Genomic DNA, 19,491 nt, shown 5'->3' on the forward strand with positions numbered 1-19,491 from the left:
CGTGGCGGGGCGTGGCGGGTGGCGGGGGGCGGGCGTGGCGGGGCGTGGCGGCGGGCGGGGCGTGGCGGGGCGTGGCGGGGCGTGGCGGGGCGTGGCGGGGCCGCCGCCTGCCTGACGAAGACGCGGCACTCGGTGGAGCGGCACCGCTCTGTCTCTCTCGCACTCGTGGGGCTTCCCCTACAGGTGCGAGAGAGACAGGGCGACCCTCGGAGTCAGTGTGCTGCAGTGTCTCGAGGGCGCCGTCAGCGCCGCGCCGTGCGACTTGTCCGGGCAAATGAAGCGGGTGCGCGTCGAGGCGTGTGCCACCGTGTGCCGCGCGCCGGCCAGGCATCCAAGCTGCCGCCGCCGCTCCACTTTGAAACAACCGCCACACTGGCTGCGCTGGCCTGCGCGACGACGGACGCGTTGCTGCACGCGGCGGCCGCGACCAAAATGGAGCCATTTGCAGCGAACGACGTTTACGGCGGTCGGTTAACCGCGGCGCGGTCGTCGTCGTCGTTGTCCGCGAGGCGGAAAATGGAACACGATTTGCTGGCCGGGGCGGCCAAGTCCACGTCCCGAGCCGATTCCAGCAGCCTGCTTTGTTTTCGCAGTGTACCTCTAATGTGAAATACGACGCACAGTCTGTTCTGCAACCCTCGCGGCGGCGGCGCGGCCATCGCAGCGCACCCAGAGCCCGCTGGATGGCGTGGCGTGGCGCGGCGTGGCGAGGTCGGAGTGAGCCTCTCTCCGGACGGGGCGGTGCTTTCAAGCCGGTCCATCTTATCAGTAACCCTTGCCCCCACCCCCTCCCCCTCCCCATCCTGCCCCGGTCCGGCGAGGGTGCTCTGCGGGCCGGACCCACCCGGACCCGCCCGGACCCGGCCACAGATTCCACCAGAAGCTCGGGCCAGGCCCGCGCGTATCTGCCCGCCTCGTCCAGAATTAACATTGATACGGTTTCATTCGGTCGCGCCACAGGTAAAACAGCCTGACTGTAACGAGCCCTGCGCGGCCAAACGCCTAAAACCCAAAGTAAACATCCTGCAAACCCCGCCGCCTTGTCGCTGCCCGCCGAAGTGCCGCCACACTGGGGTCCAGTTCCTCTCCAGCTCATCGGAGCCATTTCCCGGGGGGCGTCCGGAGCGCGGCGCGGCACGGCACGATCGCTTTCTGACCAGTCATTCAATCAGAAACGTGTTACGATCCATTTGGACCGCCACTCGGACCGACCGGCCCGCGCCATCGGTCTGCTCCGCTGCAGGGCCGGGCAGGCCGGCCAGGCCACCAGGGCTTGATGAAACACAGGGTGCGGTGGGCATGGCGTTCTCTCTCACACTCACACAGCCGCAGCCAGCCCCCCCTTTATCGATAGCTCTTGCGGCTAATGCGGTTTTTCCCCGCGTGCGGCGCTGCCGAGCGAATCCACACAGCAGCGCGTCGTCGCGCTGTCTCTCTCGCACCCGCACCGAACGGCCCAGCGGCCTGCGGGTGCGAGAGAGACGGAGCGACCCGTTCGGAATGAGCGCGGTGGGGTCGGGTCGGGAGTGAGGCGGGTCAGGCCACGCCGCGCAAACAGTGAGGAAAATGATGCCGTTAGCGGTCGCCGAACGAACACCACCCGAAATGCACTGGTCTGATTCCGGACCTCTGTCTCCCTCGCGCTCCTTCGGGCCTCCCGCACGCCGCGTGTGTGCGAGAGAGACAGGAAGCACTGCCGGGGCCGCGGTGTGGGGAAAACTGCGCTGGTATTGCATGCGAGGCCGCGAGCGCCAATACGGACGGACACCAGGCGAAGGTCGCTTCTAGTGGCGTGGCCGAAAATAACAAGCCAACTAGCGTGGTGCGTGGTCGGCGGCTTTGGCTCGGAAGTCCCTCCATGCCCCGGCAGGCCGCCAGCGCACACGTTTCGTCACGCCCGTGAAATGCTTTTGGGCGGGAGACTAAGCTAGACTGTGCTTTTGAACTGTGCTTTTAACGCTTTGGATCGCAGGCATATCGACAGAAAAGTGCGCCAAGTGCTCGCCGGGCCGACACTGGGAAGCCCGCGGCGGTGCTGTCCTCTGGGCGACACAATGCAGCTGTTTGCATCACAGATATCAGCGGCTGAGCCGTGCGATACAATACAAATACGGCGCCGCTTTGCCTGCTGCAAGGGGCTCTCTCTCTGTCTCTCTCGCACTCACGGGGCGCAGCTTGGCGGTGCGAGAGAGACAGAGCGACGTTCGGATCGAGAGGCGACGACCAATTGAGCGAGCGGCGCTCTGTGTTTCGTCGCGACGCCGCCGCAGCGCTGCCTGCAGACCGATTCCGAGAGCCGTTTTCGTCGCTCTGTCTCTCTCGCACTCGTGGGGGCGTTCCGTACAGGTGCGAGAGGGACAGGGCGGCGAGAACGACTCTCGAAATCAGTCTCAGCGCCGTCCGCGGCATAAAGGATCGCTCCGCTTGCCTCAGAGATTGCAGATTGCAGTGGCCCAGCCGAGCCCAGCGGCTCCACAGAGACAGACGCGCGGGAAGAAGAGAGGACGGACGGAAAAAAAAGGGGAAGGGACAAAAAAAAAAAACGGTGAAAAAGCCGTCGAGTGAACGCACGGTACCTACACTGCGGCATTGATGGCATAACGTGAGTTACACGCTGCGCCGCCAGGCGGCGCCACGTCTCATTATTTACGGTGAAAATGCAGCCGGAGACAAAGAGCTCCACGCCCAGCCGCCCCGTCTCCCTCGCGCTCGTGGGGCGTTCCGTGGGGGTGCGAGAGAGACGGAGGGAGCCAAGCCGGCGGTGCCAGCAGGCGGCGGTGCAGCGCGATTTTAGGATCGGCGCGAGGCGAGGCGCAGCGGGCGGAGCAGGTGCCATTGTTGTCGGCAGACGAGGCCAAATGGGGGAATCCGTGATACGCGTGCACTGCCGCGGCACTGCGTGCAGGCCGTGCAGGCCGCGTGCCAACGCGCAGGAAAGAATGCAGCCAAGACAATGGCATTTCCGCAGCCAACACTCCTAATTTTGGAACCTACCCCAAACTTCGCGCTGGTACTTCGGAGAAGAGTCGGCACGGCAGTTGAGAAGAGGTTCGAGAAGATTAAAGTGTGCGAAAGTTGAGATGATGAGCGTCTGCGTCGCCGTTCTGCCGCAGAGCTAAAAATTCTCATACCGGCTTTTGTTCTTGTTGATTTCTTCTCAGCTTCCGTTCGAGCTCTTCTCCGGAGAACCCCATTGTCTGTCAAACATTGGTGAATGACAGTGGAAGGCCGGCTGGTCCTTCCCCGCCAACGGATATTCCGCTCCTCGCTTTTGCAGTGGCCGCGCCGTCGGCTGCCGTCGGCTGCAACAGCAGCGCCGTTTTCAATGCGGCCGGAAATTGAAATTGCTTTACGACAGTGTCTCGGCCCGCTCGAACCATTCGCGCCGTTTCTTTCGGTTCGTCGTAAACGGATCGAACCGCAATCTAAATGAACGCGATGCGTGCCGAATGTGAATCAGATGTTGTTTTTTTTGGCGGGAATGTTTTCTGTCACTCCGAGGCGGATGCGACGCGCCGTGCTGCGGCTTGCCATCGAACAGACGGCTAGGCGACACTCCGTCTCTCTCGCAACGCCTACCGGACACCCAGTGTGAGACAGGCTCGGACTGGCCAGGGCAGACAGGCAGAAAAATCTGTCGGGGTCACTCGGGTTTGGGACCAGTAACGTCACAAAGTTGGTCAAAGAGTCGAAGTGACGAAAGAAGCCGTTTTCGCTGATTTTGGGCGGCCACTGCGTCCGATCTAATTGCGGCCAACGGCCTCCCTCGACGTCATAGTATTCTTAAGACCCTACTCTTTCATGCCCTGTATCGGGAAGACGTTGACCACAACGTTTTTGGCTTTGACCGCAACGATTTTCCGACCAAGTTGGTCAAAAAGTGGTCGAATCTCGGAAATTTGCCGATTTTGCTGACTTTGGGCGGCCACTGTGTCCAATCTAGTAGCCGTAAAAGGCTTCCCTCGACGTCATAGTATTCTTAAGACCCTACTCTTTCATGCCCTGTATCGGGAAGACGTTGACCACAACGTTTTTGGCTTTGACCGCAACGATTTTCCGACCAAGTTGGTCAAAAAGTGGTCGAATCTCGGAAATTTGCCGATTTTGCTGACTTTGGGCGGCCACTGTGTCCAATCTAGTAGCCGTAAAAGGCTTCCCTCGACGTCATAGTATTCTTAAGACCCTACTCTTTCATGCCCTGTATCGGGAAGACGTTGACCACAACGTTTTTGGCTTTGACCGCAACGATTTTCCGACCAAGTTGGTCAAAAAGTGGTCGAATCTCGGAAATTTGCCGATTTTGCTGACTTTGGGCGGCCACTGTGTCCAATCTAGTAGCCGTAAAAGGCTTCCCTCGACGTCATAGTATTCTTAAGACCCTACTCTTTCATGCCCTGTATCGGGAAGACGTTGACCACAACGTTTTTGGCTTTGACCGCAACGATTTTCCGACCAAGTTGGTCAAAAAGTGGTCGAATCTCGGAAATTTGCTGATTTTGCTGACTTTGGGCGGCCACTGTGTCCAATCTAGTAGCCGTAAAAGGCTTCCCTCGACGTCATAGTATTCTTAAGACCCTACTCTTTCATGCCCTGTATCGGGAAGACGTTGACCACAACGTTTTTGGCTTTGACCGCAACGATTTTCCGACCAAGTTGGTCAGAAAGTGGTCGAATCTCGGAAATTTGCTGATTTTGCTGACTTTGGGCGGCACTGTGTCCAATCTATTTGCCGTAAGCTCCCTCACGCCTTAGTATTCTTAAGACCCTCCTCTTTCGTGCCCGTATCGGGAAGGCTTTGACCGCAACTAGTTTGGGAGCGGTAGCCTCACAAAGTTGGTCATGAAGGGTAAAAATATAATGATGATCGGGGGCCGGGGGCCTTTTGCGGTCTTATCCACCGGGGCCTTTTGGGGGCCAGTCCGAGCCTGCTGTGAGAGAGAGAGGGAGGGAAAACATTGTTCGGTGAACTGCTTTGCACCACTGCTCGGCTTCGCTTGCAGAAACCCACTCATCGAAGTCCGCCTTGCGAGTCCAGTGGCAGGCCAGCCCGCAATGGATTCCCTCGCGGTTCCCTCCGACGTGCGAGTGCCCGATACGTGCGCTTGCGACAGCAGCGCCAACGCCAGAAAGCGGCGACCGGGGGAAACTCGATTCCCTCGATTCGGAGCGTACCGTACAGTGTACGTGCAGTACGACGCGTTTTTAATTTGACGCCGTTAGGCAAGCCGCGGCCGTGACGACCGGGACTCCGCACTCCTCGAGCTCCTCCAGGAGGATCCGTACCGAGGACCTCTCTCTCTCTCTCTCTCTCTCTCTCTCTCTCTCTCTCTCTCTCTCTCTCTCTCTCTCTCTCTCTCTCTCTCTCTCTCTCTCTCTCCTTCTCACTCGCTTCACGGAGCGGAGCGCTCATCCCTCAAAAGGACAACCCGACCCGGCGGCCCTGTCTCAGGTCCCGATCCCACCAATTACCGTACCAGGCATCTCGACAGTCGAGAGAGACGGACGATCGAATTGGACAAATTTGCGCTGGGGTCGAGAAATAAATGACGAAAATACAAAAACAATTTGAACAAATCAATTGAAAACAACCAAAGTACGTTCTAAAAGTTAAGCTTACTCTTAACCTAAAAAAAACAAACAGGAAAATAAAAAATAAAAAAGCTTCCAAAAACCAACCTTTTTTTGGTACCGTTTCTTCTTGACACGAGTAACACCATACTGTACCGGCGAAATTGTTACGTCATTAATGCACGCGGTGCAGCTGTCTGGCCGGATGCCCGGCGGTGGGTGCACTGCTCCGTGGCGCAGGGCCACTGGCCGGCAGGCCCGGCCGGGGGCAGGCCGGGAGCTCCGTGATGTAACGCCGCAAGGTCAGACTGCGAGGCTGCGACCTTCCCACAGAGAGGTACGTGCGCGGCGCGCGGCCCGGCAGGTGCAGGACCATTCATCAGCCGGCTTCGATTAATTCGTCAATGCGCGCGTTCAGCGCCTCGATACACTGCTAAACAAGCGGGCGCCACGCCGACATGATTGAGTTTGTTGACTTGCACTCGCGTGAAATAACCGATAGAAAAGTTGAAAAATCTCTTCACGACGTGACTGGACTTTGATTAAAGATTCTATTCCATTTGACAGGAGTTTGACAACAATCAGAGCATCGCTTGCTGGACAAACGCTGTGCCTCTTGCTGCGAGCACGGACATTGCGTACTCCACTGACGTCGCTCTGTTCCTCGAAACCTCCTCGCCGGACTTTTCCCCTCTGGGTCTGCAAGGCCGTGCGGCTGTCGATCCGCGGTGTTTCTCCCTCATACCGGCGAGCCTCCCCGGCCGGATGGCCGACGCCGACGCCCTGCAGCGTGCAGGTGTGCCCCGCCATGACGTGGCGGTGCGGCGCGCCGGGCCGTCCGGTGACGCGACGACCCAGTCAAGCCAACCCGACCGCGTCCTTGGCCGGCCTTTCGGGGCCGACGTCCGCCCCCCCCCCTTTCTCCGAGACGCGGCCGTAATCCATGGGATTGGAACGCACCGCGCAGGCAAGACGACGTTTGCTTGAATGTCCCAGCGGGCACGGGGACCGAGGCCTGCCCGGCGGCGTCCACGGCGTCCCACGGCCCCGCGGCCTGGCCGCCAGCGCCGCCAGCACGCCGAGAAGGCCACCCTGATCATCTCCCGGACAAAGCAGCCGGCGGAGACGTCGTCGTCGGGGACGTCGGGGACGCCGGCTAAAGGCGGGGCGCTGCAGGTCGATGCCGAACTGCCTCTCTCTCTCGCACTCACGGGGCGAGCCGTCGGCCCGTCGGGGTGCGAGAGAGAAGCTCGCCCATCGGCCCCGACGGCCGCCTGGATTTACGGGCTCGAGGACGTCGAGGACGCTCCAGGAGGAGGAGCAACCGGCTCTGTCGGAAATAGAAGAAGAAGTGACGTTGGCGCAACGGCTGCCGACCGACGAGGACGACGTGTCGCCATCCCCGGCCACCCCCCCAGTCCGCCACGTTTCAATAACAGTTCGGCGCGTTTTCTTCCCGAAATCCTGGAGTCCATTTCCGTTTGCAAGGCCCACCACCTGCCACGCCCTCTTCTCCTTATTTGAGTGTCTACAAAAGGGCAAGTTTAAAAAGAAAACAGAAAATCGTACGTTTTTAATGTTTTGCCTGGAACTTTCTTCGCGGAGTACTTGCCGTACCTGGCGGTTTTAAAGCAAGCAGAACACCGCGGTGCGCCTGAGCGCGCGTGAGTGTACACACGTCTTTCTCGTAAGTAATTCAGTTCCTTTGGCACTCCGCTCCGACGCCGGGTGCCGGAACTGCTACGGGGCGAATCACACGAGCACACACACAAACACACACACACAGACACACACGCACACACGGACGCGGAGCGGCACGGACGCTCTCGCACACACACTCTAACGGGGATTGCACAACTCCCAGGGGCAAGGGCAAGGTCAGTTCCGCCGCGCCGCGCCGTGCCGCGCCGCGCCCAGGCGGGCCATTGTGAGTACTGGGTACCCATCATTGGCCCATTGGCTCCAAACTGGACGGCCGACCGCGGGGCTCGGCATATTTGCCCAGCCGGTCCGACCTAAAGTCCGACCTAGAGTCCGACCTAGAGTCCGACGACTGAGAGTCCGACCCAGTCTGGTTCAGCATGCGAGGCGCGCAGCATTCCCAGCAAGCCGTGGGGACGGGGGCGCCTGCCGTGACCCCTGGCAAGCCGGGATACTTGTCCAACTTGGAGGGCACTGGAGGACTAGGCCGCAGGCCCAAGTTTTGGCGCGCCTAATGTGACTCCACGGCACGCGTTTTGAGCTGCGCAGTCCGTAACTGGAATCAGTTGGATTCTTCAAGCATGAGAAAGACCTGGAAGGTATTGGGAGGCCGTTCTAGGACCCCCAAATTCGTTATTGGGTGGTATTGCAAGTCAGGCAGCCCTTTTCAGACGCAGAGAGTAACTCGCATCTCTCCAAAAAATAAACAATAATTCCCGCTTGCTCTTTTATTTTTTCTCGCACTGGAGTTTCGCTAACGGCCAACACCCCACGCCTCCCTGAACCCCGTCAGACGGATCAATCTGTTACGAGGAGGCCCCCGACTCGATTCGGATCTAAATGGTCGCCATTTAATTTTACTCCTCCGCGGCCCACGTCGTCGTCCTGGCCGTCCCGATCACGCGGCCCAGCGCGCGCGCTTTTTTACAGTGACCGCGCCAGCAGTCGTCGCCCAGCGTCCTTTTGGCGTCCGGCAGGTGACGAGAGAGAGAGAGAGAGAGAGAGAGAGAGAGAGAGAGAGAGAGAGAGAGAGAGAGAGAGAGAGAGAGAGAGAGAGAAGGGGGATTCGAGCGCAATTTTCCGAGGTGTAATTAACGCGCTGGATTAGAGAGATACGCGTCGAGAGGAAGTGAGAGGATTAGAGAGTCTGATGCAGAGTCGGCGGCGGGATGGACAAGGAAGGGAGTCTGTGACCAAAAAAAAAAACAAAAAAAAACAGCAAATAAAAAATACTTAAAAAAGGCGCGTGAAAATAAAAGCGAACTGGTGAACAAGGGCCAATTATCGGCGACTGGATTAAGGTGTGCCGAGCATAATCTCGTGACACCTGCAGGTGTGGGCCGCGGCGCCCCGGGCGACTGCAGGGCCTCTCTCTTTCTTTCTGATGAATATCGCGTTATGACACGCAGGATGAATATCGTACAATGCTGTTGTTGTTGTTGTTGTTGTTGTCGCGGGTTGCGCTTCTGTTGTTTCGGAACGTCGCCGCGAGGCACGAGGGCCCTATGGTCAGCACGGCTCTTTTCGTTTCTCCACGGCCCAAGATACGAGCGCCACGAGCGCTACAAGCTGCAGGTGCACACCTCTTGAATGCGTGGTGGACGAATTATAATTCAAGCAACACTGTCCCGAAATTCATCCTATTGATAAAATTCGAGCCACGAAGTGAAGAATATCCACTAGGTTTCAGGGTTGCAGTCGATAAAAAGGACTTTGTCATAATCTCGTTGAAAGCCTCTCCTCTGTGAAGGACACGCGAGGTAAACGCTGTCCCGCTCCGAGACCCCCTACCTACCCCCTCTCTTTTCTCTCAGCCTCTCGAGAAGCGGACCCAAATTGGTGGCTACCAGTCGAGAAACACACGTCGTTCGTTATTCACTGGCACAATGGCGCGAAAATGAAAAAGGACGCCGAATCGATTACTACTATCGAGATAACAATCGGGAGCACGCCCATTCATTCCCCCTCCTCTCTCTCTCTCTCTCTCTCTCTCTCTCTCTCTCAGACGCACACACACTCACGTCTTTCACACACCGAGCTGCAGATGCTGCTCGTCGAGTGCCATTGACAGGCGCGCACGGCATGAGTTTCAACACGGAGGAGGGGGATCTCGGGGAGCTCACGCGCCTCTCTGGGCCCTCTGTGTGCGCTGGAGACACTGCGAGTCATGCCCGAGACAAAACGAAACACCCAACACTTTCGTACGGAAAAATATCGGTGGAATCTGTCGGATGAAATTGTTGTCTGTGTGCGTGAGTGTGCGCGACGCCGGGAGCGACTCGCAGTGGACTCGCAGTGGCAGCAGTCAGGCCAGAAAGTTGGGTGATTGAAGGGCCGTCGCCGGCGACGCCCAGTGCCTGGCCAGGGCTTGGGAAAACGGGCCGCCCTTTGCCCCCTGCGGACCGGGGCCGGCCGCGGCGCGGGGCGACTGGCCCAGTCACAACTTGTGCGCCACCTGTATCACAACATGAACCCTTCATACCCGGCGCCGTGTGGACTGCAGCCCCTGCCGACTTTCGGGCCGGCTAAAAGTTTGACGGGGAGGGGGAAATTTGAGATATTTCCGAGCGCAGTCGGTGGCCCCTCGATCGACTAGGCAGACAGAAAGTAGAGCGGAGCGGGGGAAAGGTTTAGTGCGGGATAACAATAATTTAGTACGCCGCCGGCGGCCAGGCAGCGGCGTCGCGACGCAATCTTTACGACCGTTATGCTTATTTTGGTTCTATTTCGGAGCCGTCGTTTGTTGTTATTTACAGAAAACATTTTTGTGGCACAATTTGGTGCGCGTTTTAATTCGCAGTTCCGAGGGTTGAAGCCGCATACTTATAGCCAACTTTCGGAGCTCTGCCTTGAGCAGGTCATGCCCGCAACTGGTGGCCGGCCGGGTCCCCGGGTTCGAGTCCCGCCATCTCCAATTTTTCGGTCCCCTCCCTTTTACGCGAATTCTGCCCTTTATTTCTCGCCTCACTGGTCACACAAATTGAATCTCGATGCCTGTATGCACACCCACACACTCACACGCCGACACTCGCACTCACGCCGAAGCCATTGAGAGCACAGCTTAAGCGCCGTACATGGCGTAATAATAATTCTCGCTGCTGGCGGGGCCGGGCGGCGCGGCGCGGCGCTGTTGCTGCTAACGCGTTGGCCAACTAAACATTCCGTCCCCGTGTGTCCACCACTGGCGCGCTCCGCCCCGCCCCGCCCCGCCGCGGGGCTTCTTAACATAGCACCTCCGGTTCGCCAAAAATAGTTTGACCCAAGAAGTCCATTAGCGACCTCCTCTGCCGGCTAGCCGTCTCACACCGAATGCAAGGGATCGACCGCCAGGCACGCCATTGTGCCGCGGGTCAGTCTCGGCCTTCCAAGCCTGCGCGGCCTTCCCCGAGTCACAAGCAGCCAAGTGCAGTGGCGGAGTACCTGTGCGTGTGTGTGCACTGCGGATCCATGCACTTACCGATTGCTGCTTTTCCGTGCATCCGGTTGACGCTGTGCGCGCCGTGCCCCCATTCCGAAATCCGTTGTCGGCCTTGGCGGGGACCAGTTCCTTGTTGGGTGGGCGGCCCGCCTTCCATGGTCGCGTCGCGTCTGGTCAGTCCGCCCGTTACCGGCCGAACGCGCCGACAAGCGCGCCGATGCAGTGGGCGAGGAGAAGCATTACGAATGCACCCCGCCGATATTGGACGCGATGCGGGTGCGACTGCATCACAGCCGAGGAATGCATGGATGGAGCCGACTCCTTTCTACACGGACAAACTTGATCCGAAATTTTTTAGCAGATGATACCTTCACACTTGAAACATACTTAAAACCGAGAAATTTGAAAGGGAAAAGAAAAAAATTTGAACTCTACACCCCCTCCCCAGTCTTAATGGGGAGGCCTCCTGCTTTACTTCGGTGTTCGGGATGGGAACCGGTGCTATCAGGTACCTGGGGTTAATCCCGTCAGCGACTCTAAGCGTTCGCCGGGGGACCCAGTAGGACCCCAAAGCTCAGGCAGCTGGGTGAGAGCACCCAGTACGAAGCTCTTTGAGGGGCGGGACGTAGAGTGAGACGACAGAGAGACAGAGAGAGACTCAGACAGAGAAGAGGTTTGGTGGGAGCTTCTTGTTTTCGTAGGGTTGGTTGTGTACCCCATGGTACCCCCACTGTCCGGCGCTCCCGTACCGAACATACAGCGTTTTAGGCCAGCTTCAAAGGACTTATCATCGCCTCCCCGACAAGTCAAGGAGGCACCACCCGCAACCACACACCGGGTGGTCTGGATTGATGGATCAAATACGCCATCGCTCCAGTGCCGAGGCCAACCCGCCGAAGCGGATTGCTTTTTAGACACCCACAGCGGAGTGGCCAGGTGAATGTGACTCTGACCACTACGCTATCACGCTTGTACGTCTGGTAGCGTGTTGGACGACGGGTTTGAGTTGCAGTGGGAGGAAGGCAGTCTAAAAATGTAATGAAATGATGGGATTCGATCCCCGGACCCCGCCATCGGGATCACACGACTTTACGCTCTCGGCCACCACGGCCCATGATGAGGGGATCGGCGTGAGGTGGGTTGTTGACGCAACATGACTCGACCGACCCGGTCAAAATTTCGCAAGAAGTTGGGGGAGTCGAACCGCCGACCCTAGCACTGAGAACCGACGCCTCTACTCCCTGGACCACCACGTCCCATGCTCAGAGTGGGCTCACGTTTACGGGTTTGAACCGCACTGGGTGAGGCAGTAAAATTAAATGGAAATATTTGTTAGGAGTCGAACCTCCGGCATGTGGGCTTGTTGCACACGGCTCCGCTCTCATGGCCTCGAACCACCACCCTTAGGATAGCAAGTCGAAAAAACTTTTGTGACGCTGGTATTCGAACGCCGGCCTGCGGTAACTCGATCCCACGTCTCTAACCTCTCGGCTATCACAGCAGTTGTGAAACGCGATGGATCATCTGCTTTCATTAACGTTCGTTGAATGAGATTTTTTTTCCGCACATCAGAACTGTTTAAATGTAGAAAATTTCCCACAATTTCCAACGTCACCGAGTCATTGCTTCCTTTCCACCTCCTTTTGACCACCGGACCCGTGGCGTGGCCCGGCGTGGCTTCGAAGGGCGACGCCCGGATGCGCGGAACAGCGAACTCCCGCCGCACCGTTGCACGTGGGCGGCAGCGTCGCGGTGCCTTCATCTCCGCGGCCGCTCTCTGACCGCCACTCACTCAAACAACGCCACGTACTAATCACAGCGTGACAGATGGGAGAGAGAGAGAGAGGAGGGGGAGCGAGTAGAGGTGGCGGAGAGGGCGGGAGAGGGAGGGAGAGGGGGGAAGGCGGGAGGGTGTCCACCACGCGGTGATCGAAAATAAATTATTCCCCGCCTGGAGGCTGCGCAGCCAAACCAGCCCGAATACGCATCAGGAGATGAGGTTACGCGCCGCGATCATGGGGAAGGGGGGGGGGCACTGCGAGGCTGCTAACACTTTTATGAGATCTCGTCGGAGCATCGGTGCGCTGACCTTCCGAATTGGGCTGCAGGGACCCCTCCCCCCTCTCTTTTTGCCCCCTTACCGCCAGCCCGACCGTGGGGCTGAAGCAGGGGCGGGGCGGGGCAGGGCGGGGGCCCCGGGCCCCGGCACCGCGCGGTGCTCTGTAGGTGTGGTTTGGGGGATGGGATGGGGAGGTCAGGACGTCGTGGAGCCGCGCCCGAATCTGTTGGCCAGACTCATCACTTTCGGGTGAATAAATCCAGCAGCATCCATACGGCATGACCAGTTCACCCGCTCCACTGCCGGGGCCTCGCTTCACCAATTCATATGGGTGTCTTTTAAATACCGAACGTGAAAACAGACACCTGCTCTAGCTGCGAATGTTTGACCCGTTTTTGCCGCGAGATGCTAATGACGCCCCCTTCGATTGTCGCAGAGCCATGCCGCCGCTGCCGCCGCTGCGACTGCTGTGTGTGGGCGCGCTGCTGCTGGTCTGGGCCGTGCCCGTGGACCCGCAGTGGCGGGTGTTCCGCACCGCGTCCATGTCGCCGTCCTCGTACAACCGGGTGAACCGGGTGAGCCGAAAACGACCATTGCCCCGCTAGACGGCCGCCTGGAGCGTTGGCAGCAAGACGCGCTTTGCCCTGTAAGTAGGCAAGGTGCTGCTTCGCCTTCCCCAGGCCGGCCCGGAATCCGCCACCGCGGCGGTCAAGCCTGTCGCTAACGCGCCGCCATCCCGCAGGACACCAACGTGCCCGTGAGCGAGCTGCGGTACCCGGGCTACGTGGTGGGCGGCTCCTCGCGCGGCAAGGCGTCCCGCGCCGCCAGCACCCAGCCGCCCCGGAACCGGCGCCAGTACCGCGGCTACAGCAAGCAGAGCACGTTCACGCTGCTGCGGCAGCTCATCGCGGAGGTGAGGAAGACGTCTGCTGTTCGCCCCCACTGCCAAGCGGCGGCGGCGCTCCGGCAACGCCGACGGCGAGGCCGCGGGGAGCGCCGGGGAGGCAGGCCGCCCGGCGCACACGCGAGCGTGGCGGCCACGCTGCCTGCCCGGCGCTCCACGCCCGCCACGCCCCTCGCGGTCCTCGCGGTCCTCGCATTGATGTGATGTGCCTCTCCGGTTACAGACCGCTAACGAGACGCGCACCGCCTTCAACCAGATCGGTGACATCCTGGGCTCCCAGTTCGCGGACTCGCGTCCGCAGGCGGCCACCACGACCACCACGTCGACCACGCCGGCCGCCCCAGCTGACGCGGCAAGTCTCTTCGACCTCGACGGCGGCCTCGGCGGCCTCCACGCCGGCCTTGGCCGCTGCCACCTCTGGCCGCGCAAACACACTGCCTGATCTAAGTGGAATTATTCACGGAATATGTACCTCGCTCGGCTAAGCCCCTCCATGGCCACGGCCAGGCCTACCCTCTTTTCGCAGCGGTGAGAAGGCCGGGGATCAGACAACTCGGCAACTCCTTTGAGGCGGAATGCGGGTGATCTCCCAAAATTGAAGCGCTTGTTGGCTTGGCCCAATATTGGGGCCCTTGGCCCTTCCATTAGGGAAGACGATGGCGGAGGAAAGCAAGTGGGAGAAACAGCGAGAGGGCCCTTAGAGAGAGAAAGAGAAAAAAATATCAGCGTTCTCTTTGGCCGGGTTCACGCAAACAGAGTGTCCTCCAGAGGGCCCTGCCATCCGCCGTCCAGAGGGCGAAATCGGTGATATCGGGACGCGACTGATTTCTCTTTGTGAGTCTGCCAGGTGTGACCGCAGACCGAGACCAAGACGTTCAAGACGATCAAGACTTTCAAGACGATGAGGACACTGCGTTGACCGTACGGACGACGACAATGACAAACCAAAACGGGTACGTATTTCTGGACTCGTCCTATCACTCGTGTGAAAATAACATAACCACCAATTTACGCCAGCCAGACGGTTTTCCAAAAAACAAGAGTCGCGGGGCGGGTGACCCCGTTAGGTCAAACGGGTTTTCCTCCTCGAGTTGCCCTCTCCCTCACGCCCCCGCCTCCGCGGTCGCACCGCCTCTAAGCCAAGTGATACTGTGTTGACACCCTCGGTGACGAGAACACGAGGACGAGGCAGTACGGGGCTCAGGCAGGCTCACCTCACACGTCTCAAAACGACCGCAGCGCCCCCGACGGGCCGGGGCCCCCCACGGCCGTCCTGAGGGCCCGGCGCCCGGCGGCCTGGCGGGCAGGCCTGGAGGAGGGAGACCTGCCCTACCCTCACGCCTCGCGCCCCTCTCATTAGTAGTTGTAAATGCTGGTATAATTGCAGTCCACTTGAGACAGGCCGAGCGGCCCGAGCTGCTACAGCCTGGTGGCTACAGTGCTACAGTCTCCCCCTTTGCGCGCCCAGGCACGCCCAGGCACGGCCACCGTCGCGTACATTTTGCGCTGGGGCAATGCGTCAAGCACCGGGGCACTGCACCGCCTCTTGGGTGGCAACCTCACGCAGTGTGCTGCAATCAACCAAAGAAACAGAGAGTCAGAATAAACCCGATAAGGTGAGGCAAAGATGATGGCGACGAACGCTTAGTCCTGTCCTGAAGAGTTCGTCCTCTTTCTCCCTCACACCGGCACGGCACGCCGAACGGAGCGACAAAGACAGAGCGATGAACCGACGACTTTCCGCTGGAAAGATGCAAACATCAGTCCGGGCGGGTTGGTCTGTCTCTCTCGTCCGGCGAGCGAGGCAGACGGAGAGCGGACTGCCCGGCCGGCCGCCCTTAACATGGTCGGTCTGTTTGTGCGCCGATAATATAGACCTTCCGTCGGTTCGCATCCGGCCTTCCGAACGGCCTGCGGAGCCTGGCCATGGCCTGGCGGAGCGTGGCCAAAGTTACGAGCACATGCAGACATTCGGGGGCGGGCCGAGGACCGGGGCCCGAGCGCCCACCGAGTCTAGACTTTCTTGGCTTTTTTCGGCAGCCAAATATATATAAATACATCGCGACGGGAGAAGTATGCACCACGCCCGCCACGATTTTCCAAGCTCTCGGAGTTGGCGGACTGGAAATTTCGATGCATGTATGCGATTTTGCACAAAGTATCGCTAGGGGATTATTGCCTTGGCAGCTCTGTTGTCCCCACGTGAGTAACGCTTCCATGTGGAGCGACAACGCGATCGGTGGACCGGATCCGACTTCAGTCCAACAGTCAAGTTGGGATTTTTTTTGGCCATTCGGATTCGATTGCGCCTGCCTTTGCTCACTGGCAGATCAAGGTAAGGCGTTCATTGGCCTGCCCGGCAGGGCCGAGTTGACCCAGCGCGCGAACCGCCGAACACAAGTTGTCACGAAAAGGGGAACAAAACGATTTTCTTTTCCGGATTAATTTAAAATCATGATAACACTTGGATTACGCCGGCACCGCAGAGATACCTCAAATTTCTGGTGATCTGGACTTAAACGATTTGTCGTGAGCCGGTCTGGCCAAGTGGCCCGATCCCTCGCCAGCTGTTTTTACGGACTGTTTGTTGGTGTGCCGCAGAACTCGAGCTCTGTCCACGGAGGCCACCAGCTACACGAACACGAAGACCCTACCGCATCTCCAGGCAGGAGCTGTTCAGACCTGCAGAGGAACTCGATCGGCATCGGAGGGTGTTCCGCCGCGAGTCGACCGGAATTTGCATGGTGGACTCCCAGGCACTCTCAACAATATAGTTCCGTTAAGGGTTCCTTGCGCCTCTTTCAGACCTACTCTTCGTGCCCTGTTCGGAATTTTGACCGCACTGTTTGGGGCGGTAGCCGCAAAGTTGGTCATGAAGGGTAAAAACATAATGATGATCGGGGACCTTTTGCGGTCTTATCCGCTGGGGCCTTTTGGGGGCCAGTCCGAGCCTGTCCCACGTGAGTAACGGTTCCATGTGGAGCGACAACGCGATCGGTGGACGGATCCGACTTCAGTCCAACAGTCAAGTTGGGAATTTTTTTGGCCATTCGGATGTCGGATCTGGCGCCTGCCGTTTGCTCACTGGGCGAGATCAAGGTAAGGCGTTCGATGGGTGGCCTGCCCGGCAGGCGCCGAGTTGACCCAGCGCGCGAACCAAGGCCGAACACAAGTCCCTCTCCCGAGGGGGGGAAACAAAACGGCTTTCTCCGGATTAAATTTTAAAAAATATGATGATAACACTTGGATTACGCCGGGTCACCGCTAGAGTACCTCAAAATTTCTGGTGATCTGGATTAAACGGATTTGTCGTGAGCCGGATCGGCCAAGTCGTAGCCCCCTCCCCTCCGCCCGCTGTCGTTACGGACTGTCTTGTTGGTGTGCCGCAGAACTCGAGCTCGGTGTCCACGGAGGCCACCAGCACCACGACCACGGAGGCGCCCTATCGCATCTCCAGGCAGGAGCTGTTCAGCATCCTGCAGAGGAACTCGATCGGCATCGGCAGGGTGTTCCGCCGCGAGTACGACCAGGCCATGCAGGTCGGTGGCTCCCAGGCACTCATCAAATGACTGTGACAAAATGACTCGAGTTTATTTGGGCATTGTGCCACTCTCGTTTTCAACGTGATTCTATGCTCGAAACACTTTGTTTCGCCGTGGGTGCTAACCAGCGACTCTGTGCCGCAGGACTCGAAGGTGAACCTGAACCGCTTCAAGCAGGAGTTCCGTCTCGCGGTGGCCCCGTTCCTGCAGCCCGCCACCACCGATGCGCCGTCCACGACGGCGCGCAGATGAGCGCGCTTGCCAGGACGGCCCCGAGGACGCTGCAGGGTCCCGCAGGACGACATCCCGGGACGTCCCGTGCAGCCCGCCTCCAGGGGGCCCGAGCGAAGCGCGCGCCGCCTCGCCGCCTCAGCTCTAGTCAGTCACCGCAGGCGACGCGGTGAAGCATGCCGGCAGCCAGGCAGCCAGGCAGCCAGGCACGGCGCAGCTACAAGCAGCGCGGCCGGCCCGCCAGCCTGCTCGTTAGCGCCCAAATTAGTTCGCCACCTCTCCGCAAAGCAAAGCGCCACCGTCACCCCCCGGGCCGGGCCGCCCCAGCCGGCCCCCCGGAACGCCAGCATTTGATTTTGCGCGGTTCTAATCCGTTTACTTATCCGTCCGCCTTTTCGCTCCGCTTTAAAATTCCCAAGCGCCGCAAGCGCGCAGACAAACAGGGCGACAGTTTTGTTGGCCCGCCTGCCTCGGCCTCGACCGCCCCCGCCAAGGGGCGACGTGACTCCCAGCCGCAGAGGCCTTGCGGCGAGGCTAGGCCAAGGGCACCACGGGCCTGGTGGGCCTGGTGGACCTCACTAACTGGAGGCCTGCAGATTTTTGATGGCAAGCCGAGCAGCGAGACGCCATGACCGCCTGTTCGCCTGGCCCTGGTGGTGGACGACCCTTGTTGTCTTTTAGATTACGGTGTGAAAGATAGTCTAGGGAAATCTTCGTGTTCCCTTGTTAAAATAGACGCTTGGCATCAAACCCGAATTGCTGAGTTGGTTAAGGCTCAAACGTTACCGGTTAAGATATTATTTTAAAGATAGGGTAATTTAATTTTTTTAGATCGTTGACCCCCTTGGCATGGCAGCGTACTCAAGCGAAAAGCACCAGTCTACCTGCCTGGCTTATTTTTAGGGAAATGTGATGGTACACAGATTCATCTATTCCTCCCCCAATAGAGATTTAAAGTGCCATAGTTTATAAGTTATTGTGAGACTTCTTCGAAAGCACCATTTCACCAAGTAGTAAGAGCACTGTCACTTCTTTACTGCCATTCTTGGATTATTTCAGTGTGATACCTCATGCCCGGTGCATGTAGTTTTCGTGATATTTGATGCTTTGTGATGTCAGTGAATGCTCAATGAAACAGTGAAGAGTTAAGGATACCGGTAGCAAAGTACAAACCATTTGTTCTTGCCAGTGTAAGTTATGACCTGAACTCGCCAGGACAATGTCGGGAAGAATAGCCACGAAAGTTTCTGCAAGTTTTACGATTTAAACCACTCGGACGATCTAGGGACAGTGGTCGTTAATGATTATATTTTGGTATAAGTTTCGAAGAGGCGATGCAAAAATCTAGATGATATAAAATCATAGAAAAAATAGCTCCTCAAACCATCTTGTTCAGTAACTAAATTATTTCTAGAAAGGTAGTTTCTATTGATTGTTTCAATCTAATTGAAACACTTTCAAATAAATGTATTTATTTATTGCTAATTCATCTAGTCAGATGATGGCTCATAAGAGCTGGACAGCCTTTGAGATGTTCTAATGAAGGTTATTCTTGGCACAAGAATTAAGCACTCTCATGTGTTCCCTTGTATTTTGTCGGCGTTCAAAATTTGTTTGCCTGGAAAGGACAAATATAGCATCTGTTCTCTGTAAATGAAAAGTCAAAGTACTTGAAAATAAAGAACTAATAAAATTGTACCCGTGCAGGTTAACTTAATGCCTCCTTCCTCTCCACACGCAAACGTGCCTTCAAAGGGCAGGTCAAAAGGCACCGCAACACCAAGCAGCCAATCTCACGATGGCCTTGCCAGTGTATCATCGGGACTCGCGGACTAGCACCAGAGCTCATCCCTTCCTCATGCGTCTGGTCGAGCTCCCTTGTCTCGAGGATCTTGTTATGACGGGCTTCCCTCACACTTCCTGGGAGGCCGGCGATGTGCAGGACCCTCCCACAGCTCGTCGCCAACCGCCACTGCCCCCTCCCTCCGGCTGCACGGGATCTGGCCAGGATCGCGACGGCCCGGATGAGTGTCTTAATCTAGTCCGCCATCGCGTAACACAGTCGTGG

At 58.1% G+C, this 19,491-nt stretch overlaps 1 protein-coding gene across 1 annotated transcript in view; it reads left to right on the forward strand.

The window, feature by feature from the left end:
• LOC117642849 overlaps positions 1–19,121 on the forward strand; it is a 32,992-nt gene extending 13,871 nt beyond the window's left edge. Inside the window, exons 2-6 of the mRNA XM_034381443.1 lie at positions 13,183–13,321; positions 13,489–13,659; positions 13,874–14,002; positions 17,040–17,189; positions 17,337–19,121. Of these exons, the coding sequence (XP_034237334.1) occupies positions 13,187–13,321; positions 13,489–13,659; positions 13,874–14,002; positions 17,040–17,189; positions 17,337–17,444 (693 nt within the window). The 5' untranslated portion in view covers positions 13,183–13,186 and the 3' untranslated portion in view covers positions 17,445–19,121. The remainder of the gene's footprint in view (positions 1–13,182; positions 13,322–13,488; positions 13,660–13,873; positions 14,003–17,039; positions 17,190–17,336) is intronic.
• The last annotated feature ends 370 nt before the right edge of the window (positions 19,122–19,491 follow it).

Source organism: Thrips palmi, unplaced genomic scaffold, assembly GCF_012932325.1.
Source record: "Thrips palmi isolate BJ-2018 unplaced genomic scaffold, TpBJ-2018v1 HiC_scaffold_16, whole genome shotgun sequence".
Taxonomy (NCBI): domain Eukaryota; kingdom Metazoa; phylum Arthropoda; class Insecta; order Thysanoptera; family Thripidae; genus Thrips; species Thrips palmi.